The sequence below is a fragment of the Castor canadensis genome, chromosome 7 (assembly GCF_047511655.1).
Source record: "Castor canadensis chromosome 7, mCasCan1.hap1v2, whole genome shotgun sequence".
Lineage (NCBI taxonomy): Eukaryota > Metazoa > Chordata > Mammalia > Rodentia > Castoridae > Castor > Castor canadensis.
The window spans coordinates 14,674,778-14,694,105 of record NC_133392.1 but is presented as its reverse complement, the minus strand read 5'-3'; the positions used below and the strand labels follow the sequence as shown (position 1 = coordinate 14,694,105).

Below are 19,328 nucleotides of genomic sequence, written 5' to 3'. Positions count from 1 at the left end.
AACGCAGGAAAGGTGGAATTATTTTTCAATGGAAACCCACAGCTTTCAATGTCAAAACCTAACTGGGTGGAGGGGGCGGGGGGATCTGCCATGGCTCTGTCACTCTTTACAAGGCTGACCTTTGAGCCTACTATCCTGAGAAATGAGGAACAACCACTAGAGATGGTGGAAAGCAGGGTTTTTGTGGTAACTGCAGCCAACCACTGGTGTCTGAGTGTCCTATGTATGACAACATTGAGCTGCTTCAAGTTCATATTAATTGAAGCTGTGAGACTTAATTTTCACTAAACCTTGGGGAACACATGGATCCACATTGTCTATGAAACAATGGTCCCTATGAGGTATTGAACTAAAAACTGTCCATTAAATTAAAATTCCACCATAATGGGGTGAAGAGTTGATCAGTTTTTTTTTTTAAATAATTTGAGAAGTGGTAGGAATGGGGATTTAAGGATCAAGTATTGGGAGGGGAGAAATCTGTGGAAGTATTGGTGTTATGCATGAGGCTTATCCAAATATCATGTTGAATTGTACAGTCCAGCACTGAATGTTTGGGACCCAAAGAGTCCATGGAAGTCAGAGAAAGAATACACAGCCAAGAAATCTCTTTGTTAAGGTAATGCTAACTTTTCTCTCCATGGTTTGCAATAATAGGAGTATATTTCTTGCTTCTATATAATGGAAACTGATATCTGTGACATTTGGGTGGCTTTCTTCCTAGCAGGGAACTCAGGCTCCTTTCCCCTTGGCCTTCTACTAGCTTCAGCACATGACTTTCAGGTCACTCTGCTTACCTGCATTAAGACACAGAAACATAAGTGCATGGAGGACCAGGTGTGGGTTTTTAGGAACAGGACTGGAACTTGTGCACAATCATGAAATGGCCAGAAGTGGGCATGTGGTTCATCTCCCCACAAGGGTAATTGGGGAATAGAGTCTGAATCTTATTCCTATAGGAGAATGTCAGCAATGTCTGCCACATTCCATATAAACAGACATCCCAGACTGCAGGTGAGTGGGCTGAATAAAACAATATGGTTGATAAGAGTTCACCACTCAGCTAAAGAGTTAATTGAGATTGAGCCAGACTCTGGTGACTCACACCTGTAATCCTAGCTAGTTGAGAAACTGAGCTAGGGAGGATCATAGTTCTGGGTCAGCCAAGGCAAGAAACATTCACAAGACCCTATCTCAATGGAAAAACAGCTGTGTACAGTGGCATGTACCTGCCAGCCCAACAATGCTGGGAGATAGGAAGATCCTGGTCCAAGTCAGCCTGGGTGTGGTGGCATGTGCCTGTCATCCCAGCTACAGGGAAAGCAAAAATAGAAGGATCACAATCCAGCTAGCATAGACATAAATGTGATCCTATCCCCAAAAAAACTGAAGCAAAAAGGACTGGTGACATTAATTAAATGGTAGAGCAACTTCCTAGCAAGCATAAGGCTCTGAGTTCAATCCTTAATCCCTCAAAAAAAGAAAATCTAGTGTGAATAAATGAATTAAAATTTTTTTTTTAATTTTTAAAAAAAATTTTAAAAATTAAAAAAAAGAAAATCTAAACTGTAGGTTCGATATATGATTACCATGAATAAATAATATAGAGATACAATTCTTCTGTTCTTGAGGCCTAAAGAGGGTTTTTGTTTCTTTTCTCATTTATTTGTTCTGTGTTTTGCTTAATTGAGTAAAAGAGGCTTCCCATTTTTTGCTGAGAGATTATATAGGCATTATTACTATAGCATATGTGCAAAATAAATTGGTTTTCATGTTTATTTCCCATTGCTTGCCCATTCATTCATTCAATAGAGGCTGTTCAGGGCCTGCTGTGCACCAAGCACTGAGCCAGATAGTTGTGACAAGGAGGCACAGAGAATTCCAAACCTTTCTCAGTTTATGGCCTGGAACTGAATGTGATGGGGCTCAAATGAGGGAGTGCTAAGGCTGAAAGAAGAAGGATCTAGTGGGAATTTGCCAGGGCCCCCATCCATGGAGCTCAGTCCTGTACCTTCAATCCTTATCTTAGCATCTCTTTTACCCATTATTCTTAAACTTTTTCTGAACATATAAAAAAAGTTTTATTGCCTTTTTCTGTACCTTTAATTTTGTCAGGAGACTGAATAATTATCTGAACAATTTTGACCTACAAATGTAGCAATTTCATTTGATTCAATCTAAATTTATGACACCACCAAGCTAAATGATTCTGGCTCCTTGAGATTATGGTACTCCATAATTTGATGATAATTTGACAATCCAGCTTTTAAAAATTCATTTTAAGCCATCTACCACAAAATACAAGCATCTTAATTGTTTTCTTTCAAACACTTCTCTTTCAGTATACTTTTCATAGACCATTATTTTCTAAGTTGAATTTATTTTTCTCTCATTCATAATTTCATCTGATGGCAGGGGTCACTGACTTACCACTGCACTCTCATTTGTATCACCAGTTCCTCTCTCCCCCCTTCTCCTCCCCCTTCTCCTCCCCCTCCTCTGCCTCCTCCTCCTCTTCTTCCTTTTCTTCTTCATCTAATTCTTCTTTTGTTATTCTTTGTTTACCTTGTTCTGACAGAGTGTTTCCCTATGTAGACCAGACTGGCCTTGAACTTGCAATCCTCCTATATCCACCTTTCCAGAGCTGAGATAGTAAGTGTGAGCTACCATTCAGGCTCTCCAATTCCTTATGTTCCCTTGTTTATTCTTTCTTCGATAATGTTGTTGAGAAATGTTAATACTGTGAGCCCATAAAACAGCAGCTGCTTTTCTAGAAGGAAGGCGCTCTCTTGAAGGATTGCTTAACTGTTTGAGGGGAAAGCAAGATTATAGAAAAAGTGCATGAACTATTAAGTCTCTGTATTCACGTTCAAGATGGTTATTGTGAAATCTGTAAAAACAATTGGGCTCCACATGCCAGCAGACTTGCACAGAGTACTGTAAGCTAAGGAGGGAGACAAAAGCCTTCCCTGCAACAAAAGAACAGTGATTCTGAGCATTATGTAAGAGCACTGGAAGAGAACTTTCCATATCTACCACTTTCTCATCTTCCCACGAGCTTCTTGGAAAACCTTAGCTACTCTATCATTCTAGGCTTATCTGTGATTAAAATTAGAATTATGTCCTTGGCACCTTCTCTCTTTTCATGCCACTTTTCCATGGTACTGCTCAAAAAGATAAGGTTCGCCTATAAAAGGACCTTTGAGTAGTGTCTGCTTGTCTGGGAACCTGACGGATCTGCCACGGTGAGTCAGGAACATGTTTTTCAGGCAAATTTGTTAGAATTCACCCATTTTCCCCAGAGGTCAAAATGAACTTGGAGGATTATGCCAGTCTTTTAAAAGCTTAGCTTCACCAGACTCAGTCATGCTTTTACCTTTATGTAGATGCTGCTGCTGTGGATACTTTCACTGCTGCTGGGAGCAGTAGCAGGTAAGACAAGATATTTATTTGGAGATGTAGAAGATTCACTGTTCAGTGCCTTCCAGAAGGCTGTAATGCCTGAATTCAAGCCATGAGGAGGAGAAGGAAGAGGAGGAGGAGGAGGAGGTGGAAGAGGAGGAGGAGGAGGAGGAGGAGGAGGAGGAGGAAAGTAAGGAAGATGCAAGAGTAAGAGCACAGGGCTTGGGTCCAGTTGCCACGTAAAATCTGTGATGCCCAGTTCAATTTGAATTTCAGATGAACTATGAAATTATACTAAAATAATACTGTTTTTCTAAAGTTCAAATTTATCTTGAATTTTTTTTCTCATCCTAGCACTTCTAGCTTGGGTCAAAGGAAAGGTTGAATCCTTCTATGACCCTGAACAAAATCCTAACCCCTTTATGCCTCAGGATCTTTGTTCTTTAAAATGCAGATAATGGTATCCCTGTCTTAGGGATGACTTTGTGGATTAGGGAAGATAAGGAAACCATCTTGCCCAGTACCTGGCACATAGTAAGATTTAGATCAGTATCTGACCCCAAAATAGATGCAACTCTTACTCTACTGTTAAGCTGGGCTTTAGCCTGCTCCATAACCTTCCTTTGAGTTGTTCTTTTATGCTGATTTGGCGCCTGCAGTTGTGTCAAATCAGGGGTATCTTGTTTGACTTTTTTTGTGAGTACCTTCTTTATCACAGGAATCTAGCATGGTCCTGAAACACAGGTTAGACAGACCCTTACATGCTCAACCAATGTAGAGACTGCATTAAAAACTTAACCTCTCTACCCAAAGCACAAAACAAGATGGCAGCTACTAGGAGTTAAGAGCCTCCACACACCCCCACCACCACCAAGGACTGCCACATAGAACTGCTACATTCCTGGGCAACAATGGCCCAAAGAAAACATTTGGGTTGAGAAGCTAAAAATGAGTCCCTGACTGTGCTGAGCAGAGACATAAGGGGAGTGAGGTAGTCCCTGAGGTAGAAGTGAGGAGCAGCACCCTGTCTGTAATGGAGGCATTGCCCTTTGAAGCAGTTTTGTGAGGGTCAGTAGGAGGGTATCTGGGAAAGTAGAGGAAGAAAATCTTCCTAAGATATAATTTACCTCATATTTGGACAAAGAGTATTCTGGTTAAACTAATATCCTTGAACCATTTCTGGGTGTTTTCAGGAAAAGAAGTCTGCTATGAAAGGCTAGGCTGCTTCAGTGATGATGCTCCATGGGCAGGAATTATTGAAAGACCTCTGAAAATCCTACCCTGGAGTCCATCAGATGTCAACACCCGCTTCCTCTTGTACACCAACGAGAACCAAGACAACTATCAAGTAAGAATATTCATTACTTTCAGGACTTAGTTCAATCTGTCTTATGTAATTAGTATACTGAATATTCAAGTCTTCTAAAGAGAACAAATTAGACAGTGGAATCTTTTCTTCATAGATTTTTTTAAGGGCAGTAAGCTTAAGTATTCTTTATGTATCTTATTTATAAAAGGTCTATTAATTTCATATTATTCTTGTTCTATCTCCATGGTATCACTTAAAAATATTATTTATATATATTATATTATATATTATATATAATTATGTCATATGTAATATACATAATATATAATATGATAATGTAATATAATATATAATATTATATATGAGGACATACATATGCATATATGCATATACATACAGAAAGATGAATGATATATAAATTCTCCTACTATAATGTATTTACACAGAGGGTCCCTACTTAAAATGGCTTGAATTAATAGTGTTTTGAACTTGAAGTGGTAGAAAAGTGATATGTATTCAGGAGAACCACCTTTCAAGTTTAAGTCTTGATCTTTTCTGGCTTAGCAATATGCTGAATTACACTCTCACTAAGCAGCAGTAGTAAACTGTAACTCCCAGTTAGCCACCAATCAGGAGCGTAGACAACTGACTACAGTGTACTGTGTTGATAAGCTATGGTGTTCAGCAGTTTAGGTGCTTTCAGGGTACTCTCAAATTATACTGAGTTTGTGGGTGTTAGTGCCATCATAACTATAGGAACATCTGTATACATATATATCTCACAATTTTGAATAGATAGATTAGATTACACACATAAATAGATACATACATATAAGAAGACTTTCATCTAGGAAGAAAAGATATTAATGACAAATACTATAACAAACACATTATTTGAGTTGAACAACTACAAAAATTTCGTGATGACTGAAAAGTTGCAACATGAGAATGGCTGTGAACAACTTGGCTGAGATGGGAGAACACTTACTCACAATGATCCTGAATCCCACTGGTTTTCACCTACCTCCCACCTCCTACCACATAGTAATTACCCTAGGGTATACTACAAGAAACTTGACCTAAAACACTTTTCTTCCCCATACAGACTATCACTGCAGATGCATCCAACATCAGGAGCTCCAATTTCCAAACAAATAGGATGACCCGCTTTATTATTCATGGATTCATAGACAAAGGAGAAGAAAATTGGCTGGCCGATATGTGCAAGGTGAGCCCTGGTAATCTCCAGAGGGAAGGTAGTCTCAGGAATGATAACTGGCAACCAGTAAAGCACTGGTTCCAATATGGATGATGAATGCTGGTCACTACTACACTGGAGAACCCTCTGACCACTGCTGATCCTGGGGTTTCCAGGGAGTCCAAGAGTTGGTAGTGGTGGGTGCAAGGGTCCTGGGTCAGTCAGGACAGTGAGGTTGGCAAGTATTTGGGAGCTACAGGCAGTGGTTATTTAAAACCTAACATAAAGACTTTTCAAAACATTGGCATACCAGTGTCATCCCAGCTGATCCTGCCCCTTTGTCCATTAGCTTTACTTCCCAGGGGAAGAGCCAAGAGATCCCATTTACCCAAAGGAACTCTTCCCTTAGATTTTCACTTGATACTCTCATCTCCTCTGGTAGCAAGGTCTAGGAACACCAAATGGTTTTCATTTCCAGCTTCTGTTGTTCCTACAGAAGTGATCCTACTTTCTCTAATTTGCCTTTAGCTCTATTCCCAGTGATAATAAAGATTTAAAAGACAGAAAATCAAATAGAATAAATGTTCCTAATAACTGCTGGGGCTTGAAAAACATTATTATCAATTCATTTGTCTGTGTATTTATTCAAGTTTTCATCAAATTTCTGTGGCAGCCATGTGACAAAACTGTACTCATTTGGAGGGGGGGGTGTCATGTCCTAAATCCAGTAATTTCTGCCGTGTTTGACTCTAGCCAAAGACAGAACTGAGTCAATTCCAGAGGACATGGGTTGATCCTGATGACAGATGTGCAGTTTAGTCCATTCCCTTCACAGGTTTAGAAATATTTGTAAAATATTTCTTGTCCTCCAATGTACTTTAAGTTTCATGGTTATTTTGGGTGGTGAGGATAATAATAGCTTTCTATATAACAGGTTAGAAAAACATGATTTTTTAGCTCAATGGGAATATAGATTTTCCAAGATATGTCTAGAATTTATTTCTCAGATTCCAAAAGCATGTGTATTTTATGTGCATTTTACTTGTCTCTGACAACACTAGCGTGTGGTGATGGAGAAATAAGTGGATTAAACAAGAACACTGAAGGTCCTGTGTTTCAGCCCTGATCTGTTCCTAACTAATCATCACATTGGCCAACTTAAATCCTAAGATGTTAGAAGTGTTAGGCCCTGTACACAATTTTGCTGCCATCTCAAAACAGGCAAATTGATTCACTTTGGCTTACTTAGAACAATCATTTCCATTCTTTGGATTTTTTCCTTTTGTAATAGGAAAAATTGGTGATTTCTATGATTGCATCATTATTCTTATTTTTTTCATTATTCATTATTTTTAGGGAAAAAAGATGGGAATATGTAAAAGACATACTCAAACAAATGATTCCTGCCAGAACTACCATTCTTAAAATCTTATTTGAGCCCTACCAAACCGGGTTGTCAATAGATTTCTGGTAGACTATTGTTTTATGTGAAATAACTTCAGTGATATGCAATAAAAATGCTCATACAAATATGCTTTTCTTTTATTATTATTATTATGATTATCATTATTATTTGCTGTACCAAGGTTTGAACTCATGGCTTCGCACATGCTAGGCGAGTGCTCTACCACTTGATTCTTACCTCCAGCCGTTTTTCCTATGGTTATTGTTAAGCTAAGATCTCGCTTTGTTTGCTCAGGCTAGCTTTGAACCATGAGCCTCCTGATCTCAGCTTTTCAAGTAGGTAAGGTTATAGGTATAAGCCACTAGTGCGTGGCTCACCCAGAGACTTTGATTAGACTTTTCATCATAGAAAATCTTACTCCTTTAAACTTCAATATATTTTCATGTGTAAGAGGTACTAACATAGTCTTTCATTCATCCATCAAATTTTTATTGAGCTCTTACTTTGTGCTTGAAAGTGTTCTTGACACTGAGAACAGAGCAGTGAAAGAGACAGGCAATGTCCTAGTGCATTCTAGAAAGGGGCAAGGTAGTCTTATAGCAGTTATGATGTTCTAGGGAGATGACTAACTGCTGCATCTCTTTTTTTAAAATTTTTTATTTATTTTTTTATTATTCATATGTGCATACAATGCTTGGGTCATTTCTCCCCCCTGCCCCTACCCCTTCCCTTACCACCCACTCTGCCCCCTCCCTCTGCCCCCCACCCCCTCGATATCTGGCAGAAACTATTTTGCCCTTATCTCTAATTTTGTTGAAGAGAGTACAAGCAATAATAGGAAGGAACAAGGGGTTTTGCTGGTTGAGATAAGGATAGCTATACAGGGCATTGACTCACATTGATTTCCTGTGCGTGGGTGTTACCTTCTAGGTTAATTCTTTTTTAATCTAACCTTTTCTCTAGTTCCTGGTCCCCTTCTCCTGTTGGCCTCAGTTGCTTTTAAGGTATCTGCTTTAGTTTCTCGGCATTGAGGGCAACAAATGCTAGCTAATTTTTTAGGTGTCTTACCTATCCTCATATCTCCCTTGTGTGTGCTGCATCTCTTGAAGAAATTCCAAGAATCCAGTTCCCAGAATGGTCACACTTCCAGTAAACTTTAGGAGGGATTTCATACCCATTGTAGCCTCAAGTGTTTTGTTCATAGTGGTGGGGTTAAAAGTGACATAATACTGAGCAGGTCAGGGAGGGAATTTATCTTACTCTTCAAATGTATTCCTTGATAATAAACAAAAATCTTGAATTATTTACCTATTTATTTTGTCTCTTCCATCAGAACTTGTTTAAAGTGGAAAGTGTGAACTGTATCTGTGTGGACTGGAAAGGTGGCTCCCGAACTGGATATACCCAGGCCTCACAGAACACCCGGATTGTGGGAGCAGAAGTGGCATATTTGGTTGACTTCCTTCAGGTAGCACCTTCCAAGTTATATAAAATCCATACATGTTGCTTTTTTGGATTCTAATCTGTAAATATGATATTGATAAAGATATTCCTATACAGAGATAAGGCTTTCCCCTTGATTTAAAAAATGGAAAAAAAAATCTAGATTTGGGCTTCATCAATAACCTAGCTTAGTAAATAAACTAGTTTTTATTTTTAATTAAATGAACTTACTCAAGCAACCAAATAGGTGGGTATCTTCTTAATTCTATCAGTACTTCCCTCCTTTTCTTCCTCCTCCTCTGCTTTTCCTCCTCCTCTTTCTCCTCCTCTTTTTTCTCCTCCTCCTTCTTCTGGTGGTACTGAGGATCCAAAAGAGGGCTTTGTTCACACTAAGCAAGCACTCAACCATTGAGCTACATCCCTATCTATAGCCCAAGCTCTTCAGTGTTTGTTTTAATTTTACCAATCATTGCCAAGTTGACATGACAGTATTAACCTCAAGGTTAAATTAATTTTTGGTTTTGTTTGTTTTTGAAGAGAAGCCTAATGACAATCCGGTTGGGTAACCAAAATCTTAGAACTTAAGTATAATACATAATTGTTTTCACTATGGTTTTCCAATCCAAATTCTAGCTTCATCATCTCTGGGTAACAACTTGTATTCTTCAAGTGTTCTCTCTGCATAGTAATAGAACATAATAGATCTCTATGTCTGTGGTTTACAAGTTAAAGCTATTTCCATTTTTTCAACTTAACTATGAAAATTAATTGCTCTGAGAGGGCAGTATGTCTTCTTAAAACTCAAGGTTCTGAGGTCCCTCTTCAGTGCCTATCTGGAATTGTACAATATTTGAAAACATTTTGATGAGTCTTTCTTTCCAACAGTCTCAATTCGAATACTCACCTTCCAATGTCCACCTCATTGGCCACAGCCTTGGTTCTCACATTGCTGGGGAGGCTGGAAGAAGGACCGAAGGAGCTATTGGACGAATCACAGGTTGGCTAAAACATTAAAAACTGCAATTTTAGCCTCTATGGAATCCAAGAGAAAATACAGGATTGAAATCTGGTACAGCCTCACACCTTGTCACAGTTTCTGAATTGTGCCATATGATCAGAAATCAATGTTCTGTGGCCTGGTAGATTTTTAAATGCTATCAATCTTGTGGTCTTCACCACACCATTTGGCATTTAAATATATTACATGTAACTAAAATGTGAATTAAGAACATCCAGAACCACTGTAGCTATTTCTCCATTTTTAGGTAAGTATTCACAATGTGTAACTTTCATGGAAAATATCATAAATAACAGAGTAATTAGAATTTAACCTACAGAGCTTAAATGTGGTAATTAATTATACTCTTCTTCAAAAACAGTTGCTAATAAGATCAAATTTCATCAGTCCCAGAGCTGGGAGGAGGGGAAAGACTATCAGTTTGCCCTGGGCTGCCAGTTCTGTCCTGGGTGTTGCTAATCGGGTTTTCAATGCCGTTGTGCACATCATAGAGTGCCTTATTGGCCACTGGGATCACATGTTGGGTAACCATGTCCTACAAAGTACCTCATAACCTTATGACAAGGTGCTGGTATCTTGGATTGGAGACATGCCTATTTTGGGGATAACCACTTTCCACTTCCATCTTCTGATTTTCTGTGTTGACTTGGAGATGTTCTTTTTAATGCTCTAGATAAGTTAGTTGCATTTAGATTGATCTGGAATTTCTATCTGTTTTTCCAGAATGTTCTTTCCCATAGTCTACAATGTTAACCACAGCCTGCTCAGTCAGGTGCTTTGTCATGCCAGGTTTTGGACTCAGTGACCAGGAAAGTCAAGGTCTTGGCCCTCCTGGAAGATTATGATGTAGTGGGAACTCTTTTATCCTGAGCAGCATTTAGTCCAGTGTCTTTCAAGGTCTACCTCTTGTCCGGTAACTGCTGCTAGTGACCAAGATTCTCCCAGGGGCTAAGCAACAATGAGCAGAGGCAACTTCTGTGGACTGGGAAAATTCAATTTTGAGCAAACAGCAAAGTAAAACCAGCTTTCCCTTCAGAAAATGATAAAGTGAGGAAGAAATTATTTATCTCTTTGTGTAATTCACGGTGCAGCCAGCACCTGCACTCAAGTCTGTAACTAATGAAGGCAGGTGACTTATGGGTGAACAAGGACATCATTAATGACATCGTATTTGCTTTAGGGTTGGATCCTGCTGAGCCTTGCTTTGAGGGTACACCTGAGCTTATACGCTTGGACCCCAGTGATGCTCAATTTGTAGATGTAATTCATACAGATGCGGCCCCAATAATCCCTAATTTAGGTGAGTTCACAACTGGTCCTCCTAAAGGATTTTGAGTCTACAATTTAAGAGTGTTTTAGAGGGTCTTGAGTCTGTACAGTAACAAACCTTTCATTGTTTTTAAAATTCTTCAGGATTTGGTATGAGCCAAATTTCAGGTCACCTAGATTTCTTTCCAAATGGTGGACTAGAGATGCCTGGATGTCAGAAGAATATTCTCTCTCAGATTGTTGACATTGATGGAATCTGGGAAGGTAAAACCATCATGTATACAAGGAGATTTTCACTGGGAAAAGTTGGTGTTTTGGGCTGCTAAACTTACTGAATACTTTGGAATTGTACAGGTTTCACATTTTATATAACAAAGGAGCTTTAATTGCGTCCCTTGGATATAGGTTGTTATTGGGACAAGTAGACATGATGAAACTTTAGGAAATAAATTGTATTTTTAGTCAACTTTCCAAAGACTTAATTCAGGGAGTCTATTACTAAGTTGCCTTAACATGGCACAATAGTTCCCTTCCCAAGTAATTATTTCATTTTATTTAACAATGGCATTGACCGTTATAATCTTAACTAATGCTTAAATTGTGGTTGTGTCTCAAATCATTGGTACTGTAACCTTCATGAGTTTATGCTAATTAGAGAAAACTATTCAACCTATATTCTCATCATAAAGTTAACCTGGAAAAATAAAATCTGTTGCTGATGTGTAATCATTCCTGATTTCCTAGGAACTCGTGACTTCGCAGCCTGCAATCACCTAAGAAGCTACAAGTACTATATTGATAGCATTGTCAACCCTACTGGCTTTGCTGGTTTTTCTTGCTCCTCTTACAGTGTTTTCTCTGCAGTAAGTAGACTTCAACTACCACTTGAATTATTTTATTTTATTTTTGCAGTGCTGGGTATTGAACCCAGGGCCTTCTACATGCTAAGCACACAATGGACCACGGAACTCTATCTCCAGCCCCTCCATTTGTATTTTGTAATGATCACTTCTAATGATTGTCGTTGTTCACTGTAGTGACTTCATTCAGTGAATGTTTGCAATTTCATACTTATAATAAATCACAGCTATGTATTAGTAGCAGAAAAGGAATTAATGAGCTGATATATGTTAATTGCTGAGCCCAGAACTAAAAGTGTAATAATCGGTGTTAAACAATTGCTAGCTTTTTTTGGGAGAGGAGTAAATATACAGGTTGATTATCCAGTAAGAAGTGAATATATCCCCCCTCTTTCTTTTGTATAACTTTATTTTTATCTCTCCATAAAGAAAAAAACAACAGCAAAAAAATCTTTTAGGTTTTAAGCAGTTCAGTCTAATTCAACTATATAAACAGTCCTTTTTAGTAAAATAATCAACACTTTTGTAACAAAAATGCCTTAATCTTGAGATCTCTCTGCCTTTAGATGCTTTTCTAAGATTCTCTCTAAGCTGGTACTGGTCCAGGTCATCCTGGTGGTGATCTGGTCAGTGTGTGCTCTGCAGAGGCAATAACTTGTGGGTTCACTGGTGCAGGGAGCTCTTGGTCCCTTTGGTCTTTGGATTGCATTCCTGTCTGGCTTATGGATGAGCACATTTTGTACCTTCAGAGATAAAGTCTGGAGCTTGTCTATTCTTGTTTGGAAATGCCCTTAGAGAGCTTTTTAGCCATTTCTTACTGGCTGGCTCAATATGCCTCTACCTTGCCAGATACTGACTCGGAGACTGCCAGGCCCATCATGTGGGCCATTGGTTGATTCAGAAGGCCATCAGATGCCTTTATTATGGAGTAATCTTCCCCTCCAGAATGAGAGTTGAGATATTGTTCCTCTCAACTCTATTCTTCCCTCTCAACCCCTCTTATCAGAATCCCTTAGCCCAGGAAGAAAGGATATTTTCTATATGCTTTCTCTTCTCCACACACCAGCCTCATGTTTCATACTTAATGGCCCCCTGGATTGTTTTCTCTCCTGGGGAGGATTCTGAAAAGTGGGCAGCAATCCTTGATATGCTAGTGGTTAAGGGAATTGAGAAAAACCTGACTTGTGAGCTTGTGACCCTCCTAATGAATCCTACTTTGCATAGCAAAAGCTGATAATCACCTCTTGTTCTCTCTTTCTATCCACCATGCAGGAAGATGAATGTCTGAAGCAAACAGGGCAACTTAAAGAGGCAAAAGAGGACACATAAATATGTATCTATGTACATCTATGTAAATAAACAGGAGTCTGTCTATACCTATACCTCTCTCTCTATATATATACAAATTCTCTCATGTTGTAGTTTTTATATTATTTTGTTACCTAGCCGTAAAATTACAGATTTATCCTTGTGAATAATGAGGTGGGTTGTTAACCTCCACTAAGGCATTACTAAAGTCTCCTTTTACCATCAGGAATAGAATTAGCTTTAGAATATTTGAGTTGTAACAATATGAGGGGGGAAGATGATGCACTATTGAAAGAGATAATACCTCATTCATCATTTCTTTGTTTTCACCAGAACAAGTGCTTCCCCTGTGCAAGTGAAGGATGCCCACAGATGGGTCATTATGCTGATAGATATCCTGGGAAAACAAGAGCAGAGGGTCAGACATTTTATCTAAATACTGGTGATAAGAGTAATTTTTCACGTAAGTTTCTGCTTTATTAACTTTATTATTTTTTTTTCTGGTGCTGGGCATCAAACTCAAGGTCTTACACATGACAAATCAGTGAGTTACCAGTGAGCTACAACCCTAGTCACAACTTTAAATTCTCAATACTACATATTTTATCATGACCATTGATAATGTATGAAATTGCTTTTCCATACAAAAGTTTTAAACACTCCTCCCCAATGTGGGAAAATACTCAATGCCATGCTCAAGATAACGATAACTAATTGGGGTAGCTGAACAGAATTGGAGCCTATTAGTGAGATAATTATAAGTTTCTTCTTCACATTTAATTTTGGTGATGAATTCAGAAGGCTTCCTTTGCTCTACCCTCTTTGTACTTTGTCAACAGATTCACTGAGTAGAATCCTGAGGTTTTGCACAAGTAGAAAAGTAATCCCTGGGAGAGGTGGCAGGGATGGTGGGAATGGAAAGGAGGTGAAAGAGTCAAGAGACATTTAGGACTATAGACTCTTGGAGAATGGGAGTAAGAGGGTGTGGGAATGGTGAGGCTTGAGGACAGGCTCCAGGTTTCTTTTCTGTGTAATAAAGGAAGAAAATTGCTTCAACAGTAGATTCTGTTAACAGTCTTGTAAAAACTAAAGATAAAATTTATCTAATCCCATATTTTTCCAGGCTTGAGCTAAATGACAAAAACTGGTAGTTTTCTATTGACAAGTACCAAAGGAACCTTCTTTTGGTTACCTAAATCAGTACATTTCAAGAGACAATGTAATATAGAATTATAGAATTTTTTAATAAATGTAAAATATTTAGACAAAAAGATGGGACTGAAATTTATGAGCAGTAAAAGTAAAGCAACCTGATGAACAAGTCACACTCTACTATTTTCCCATTACCTTTTAACATAAAATTCTTAGAACATTCAAGAATAAATGTTTAAGTTGGAAAATTTTAAGCCGAATATGTTTCTCTGCCTTTGGCCTAAAAAAAAAAAAATCATTACCTTTGAAAAGATTCTATATATCACCTACTTCCCAATGCTTGTCCCCTGAACATTTAAAGAAATATCTATGACTACTTCGCTAGAAGTATCACCAACATCATGTATAAATCATTTAGAAGTCTGTAGTAATGGTATGGAAATTAACCTGTTTTCAGTATCTCTTCTCTCAAAGCTAACATTTTGCAAAATTTGCCACCTGTGCAGTTTGGCGGTACCAGGTAACTATCACACTGTCTGGAGAGAAGGTTACAGGACATGCATTAGTTTCTTTGTTTGGTACTGGAGGAAACTCTAAGCAGTTTGAGATTTTCAAGTGAGTGAAACATTACTCTACACTTCTTAAATGTTGGAATACTGTGCATGTACAATGTATGTTATTGAGCTTATTTTTTTCTTTACCCTGTGTGAGTAGAGTACTGCCACATATAATAAAGAAAGGTATTTTTTCAGACTTGTACCTAAATATATTTCAGAATTGTGTTTCTAAATTTCTTCTCTGATACTTCCTGAGGAAACCATTAATGTTTGTTGTCTGACATCTGCTTTATAATAAACAATTATTCTCCACAAAAACAAGGGGAGAGAGATGATAGAATTGATGCCATTTATTAAACTATGAAGAGATTGTGACTAAAACATATTTGAAGTTATATTAAAGATGACAGAAGTAATACGAGTTACTGATGGCAAAAACCTACCTGAGTTAAAATGCACAAGGAAATTTTTTGTACATTAGATTGACATATGTTCTATCCACCAACTTAACTATAGATGAATCTTAAGCTGGTTTTAGAAACATTTATGTGGATATATATCATACATAAGAGTATATACTTACATGTATGATTAATTTAGTGCATATTTATCTATGTTCACGTAAATTTCCATTATCTTCTTAACACTCCAGGGGCTCTCTTCAACCAGGCTCTACTCATTCCAATGAGATTGACTCTGATGTGGATGTTGGGGAATTACAGAAGGTTAAATTTATTTGGTATAACAATTTGATCAACCTATTTGGACCCAGAGTGGGAGCATCTAGGATCTCAGTGGAAAGAAATGATGGAAGAGTGTAAGTAATAGAAACCAAAGGGATGAGAATGAAAATTTTCCTTTAGGTCATATCTCCTAATGGTTTGCCTATGCCCCAACCCCAGCTGCTTCCTACCACCTTTTGTGTCTTTAGGAAAAATTATAGAAATTTATAAATTACAGAATTTGATAGATTTGTAAAAAGTGCTGCTTTACCTGGTTGAAATTGTTTAAATAAGAATCTGGCTTCCTGACCCTAAAGTGAAAAGAATGTGACATTTGGTAAATAAGTCTTTTGACATGGAAGTAACTAATGTGTGCATAATCCCCAGACTTCCTGGACTCATCAGGTTGCCATTAGTTTGACAGAAACTTGTTTAACTTATTAAGGAACAGAAATAGACTCTTCTGTATCACTGGTTTTATTAGAGACAGAGGTCCAGATCAGTGCTTCCTTCTAACCAAGACTGGAGGATTTCCAAACCCAAGTATGTTTTCCCTGGTGAATTGATGATAATCATAATAGTAGCAATACCTGCTCCAGAGATTTTTATTATCAAGCCAAATTCTGAGGCAGGGAGCACTGTTTCATAGAGCTACAAAATTATCCAGCATCTAACAAGATAAAATCCACAATATCTGATGTTAGCTCAAAGATTTCTGGCTACAACAAATAGCAGAACAATATAAACTATAATGCTGAATGAATTGACCTGTCAAGAATTGACACAGGTGTTAGAAAAGTAGACAAAGACATAAAAGCAGTTATTAAACATCTATTCCATTTGTTCAGAAAGATCAATTGAAGAATAACACATACTGAAAAAAGATCCAAAAAGAATTTCTGAAAATGAAAAATACAATATCAAGTGAAAAATATACTGAATGCAATTAAAAGTGGATTAGACATCACACAAGAAAAGATTGGTGAAGGTGGATACATAATAGAAACTATCCAAAATGAAATGTAGAAAGGAAATTTCTAAAATGCAAAGGACATCAGTGATATATGAGAAAATGCAAGAACATTAATGTTCTTGAATAATCTTTGAAGAGCTCAAAGGAGGAGGGACAAATAAATACATTCGAAGAAATATTGGCTGCATAATTATGAACCTTGGCAAAAATCTATAAACCAATCAATCATGAAAAAAATCACAAGAAACATGAAGAAAACAGCACTGACACACATGAAAACCGAAGTACCCAAAAGCTGTTGTAAAGAGAAAATCTTAAAAGTAGACAGAGGGGGAAAATACAGATTTTTTTTATATATACAGAAAAGTAAAGATAAAAATTACAGCAGATTTCTTGTTAGATGCAAGTGGAACAACATTTTAAGAGTATTGAAAAGAAAAAATTCTTAACCTAGAATTTATACCCACAAAATAATTCTCAAAGATGAAGATGAAATAAAGGCTTTTCAGAAACTACTAAAGTTGAAAATTTTATCAGCAGCAGCAGGTCACCACTACAAGAAATATTTTTTAAAAAAGATATCAGGAAGAGATATTAGTTGGAAAAGACTCTACAGAAAGGAATTAGGAAAAGAGTAAATATTAAGTATGTTGAAAACACATGAGGCTTTAAAATCTTTTTTAAAATAACTTATGGAGTAGAGGGGAGAGGGTATAGTTCAGTGGTTGAGCATGTGCTTAATCTTCATAAGACCATGGAGTTTAATCCCTAGCACCAAAAGAAAAACAAAAACAATGAAAGATAACTGACTAACAAATAACAATATTTTTGGAGGAGGGGATGGTCTATTATGTGTGTAAGTAAAGATATGATAACAATGTCTTAAATGATAGGAAATAGAAAGTGGAAATACATTACAGCCACTAAATAACTTAAAAAAGAACTATAGCAAACAAACCAACAAAGAAGAAAAGTGGAATAAAAACAAATCCAAAAGACAGCATAAGAAGGTAAAAGAGAACAAAGAAGAGGCAAACAGAAAACAAATAGAAAGACAATGGTCTTATACCTAACTATATCAATAATTATATTAATGAAAATGGCATAAACACTACAATTTAAAGGTAGAGATTGTCATACTGGATATTTAGAACAAATATCCAATTTTATTATGCCTATCTAAAATGTGCACTAAATATAAAGCTTAATTTTATATTTAAAAGTTAGGATAGATTTCAAAAAAGTAGGATAAAAAAAGTCACACTGCTTCTCATTAGAAAAATGTGAGTTAAAGCCATGGTGAGATACGACCGTAAATCTATTTAAGGGACTATATTAAAAACTGACAATACTGAGCATTATTGGCAACAAGAATCTCAAACTGCTAATGTCAATATAAATTGATACACCACTTTGGAAAACAGTTTGATAATTTTATAAGAGCCAAGCATACATCTACCATGTCACTCTTAGATACAGCAGTCCCTCATTATTTGTGGTCTTGGTTTCTGCAATTTCAGTTACCCATAACCAACCATTATCTGGAAATAAAAAAGGAAAATGCGCCGTTCCTGTTCTTTGGAGTGTGACTGACAGCTGTTCTCTATGCTATTTTCACAACCATGTTATGAGGTTAGAAAGGAGATTCAGTTATTTAAATAGAGGTGTCCCTCAACATTCTCAGTGTCACTCCTTGGACGTGGGGAATGCCCCTCTCTAGGAGTGTGGAGGGGGCAGGGTAAGGGGAAAGAACAGTGGCTGCCCTCATGCCCAACTTTCCAGAAGAGGTGACCTTTTGGTGCTTTCTTTCCACAGGTTTGAATTCTGTAGTCAAGAAACTGTGAAGGAAGAAGTTCTTCTCACCCTGACCGCATGTTAGGAGGCTACTGACATGTGACCACTGAGTCTATGGCTAATAAAGTCTAATGGTGAAGCAATACATTCTGTCTTTTGTCATCATTGTCCATTATTTCCAATGGAACTTCTGGATAAGATGATAATATCCAAAATCTGCAGTTTGTGTGACTTGAATTTTGCTATGTATTTATGTGGCATTTAAGCTTGATACTTTTGTTATGTCCACTATTAATGTTGTTGATGTAATTCTGATCACGTCAGGTTGAGTTTTTGACTCACTCTTGGTAGACCCACAAGGAAAGTACTAACCTCTACCATGTCTTCCATCATCTTTTTCTATGTTTGCTCCTAATCAGACATTTCAGGAGTGATGACACAATAGGAGATGAGGACAAGGTACCTCTGATGCTTCCCAACTGGTCTCCAAGTCAGGTCCTCCTCTCTGCTGTCTCTTCCTAAAGTTCTTCCCAATGATTCTCAGTACAGAATCCACACTTCATAGAGAATCTTTCTAAGTCCTTTTTGGTCTGGCTTTCAATGAGAGCTACAGTCTTACCTCTCAGCTTGTTCCTTCTAGAACTCTGTATTCTGAACCTGCCCCCAAAGAGGGCTTTGATCTCAGATGCTTCTGGATATTTGCATAAACTCATTCTCTTCCTAGAATGTTCTTTCCCTGTCTTTCCATATGAACTTCTACTGCTTCTTCAATATCTCTGTAGACCTCATTTTATCCAGGAAGCCTTTTTTTTAACCTCTACCTCACAATTCTAGAAAAACTCAGGATTTTCCTCCCTGAACTCTCACTGAACCTAGAATTTCCCCCTTGTCAGAACTTTTCTCTCCATATTGTAATTATGG

At 37.5% G+C, this 19,328-nt stretch overlaps 1 protein-coding gene across 1 annotated transcript; it reads left to right on the top strand.

Moving 5' to 3' along the window:
• The first annotated feature begins 3,140 nt into the window (after positions 1 to 3,140).
• LOC109677033 (pancreatic triacylglycerol lipase) lies at positions 3,141 to 18,548 on the top strand. The gene is made up of 13 exons (XM_020153202.2): positions 3,141 to 3,242; positions 3,384 to 3,429; positions 4,593 to 4,747; positions 5,814 to 5,936; positions 8,645 to 8,779; positions 9,640 to 9,751; positions 10,953 to 11,072; positions 11,186 to 11,305; positions 11,786 to 11,904; positions 13,543 to 13,672; positions 14,868 to 14,976; positions 15,571 to 15,735; positions 18,429 to 18,548. The coding sequence occupies exons 2-13, from the start codon at positions 3,384 to 3,386 to the stop codon at positions 18,490 to 18,492; spliced, it is 1,398 nt and encodes a 465-aa protein (XP_020008791.2). The 5' UTR covers positions 3,141 to 3,242; the 3' UTR covers positions 18,493 to 18,548.
• Positions 18,549 to 19,328: the final 780 nt, after the last annotated feature.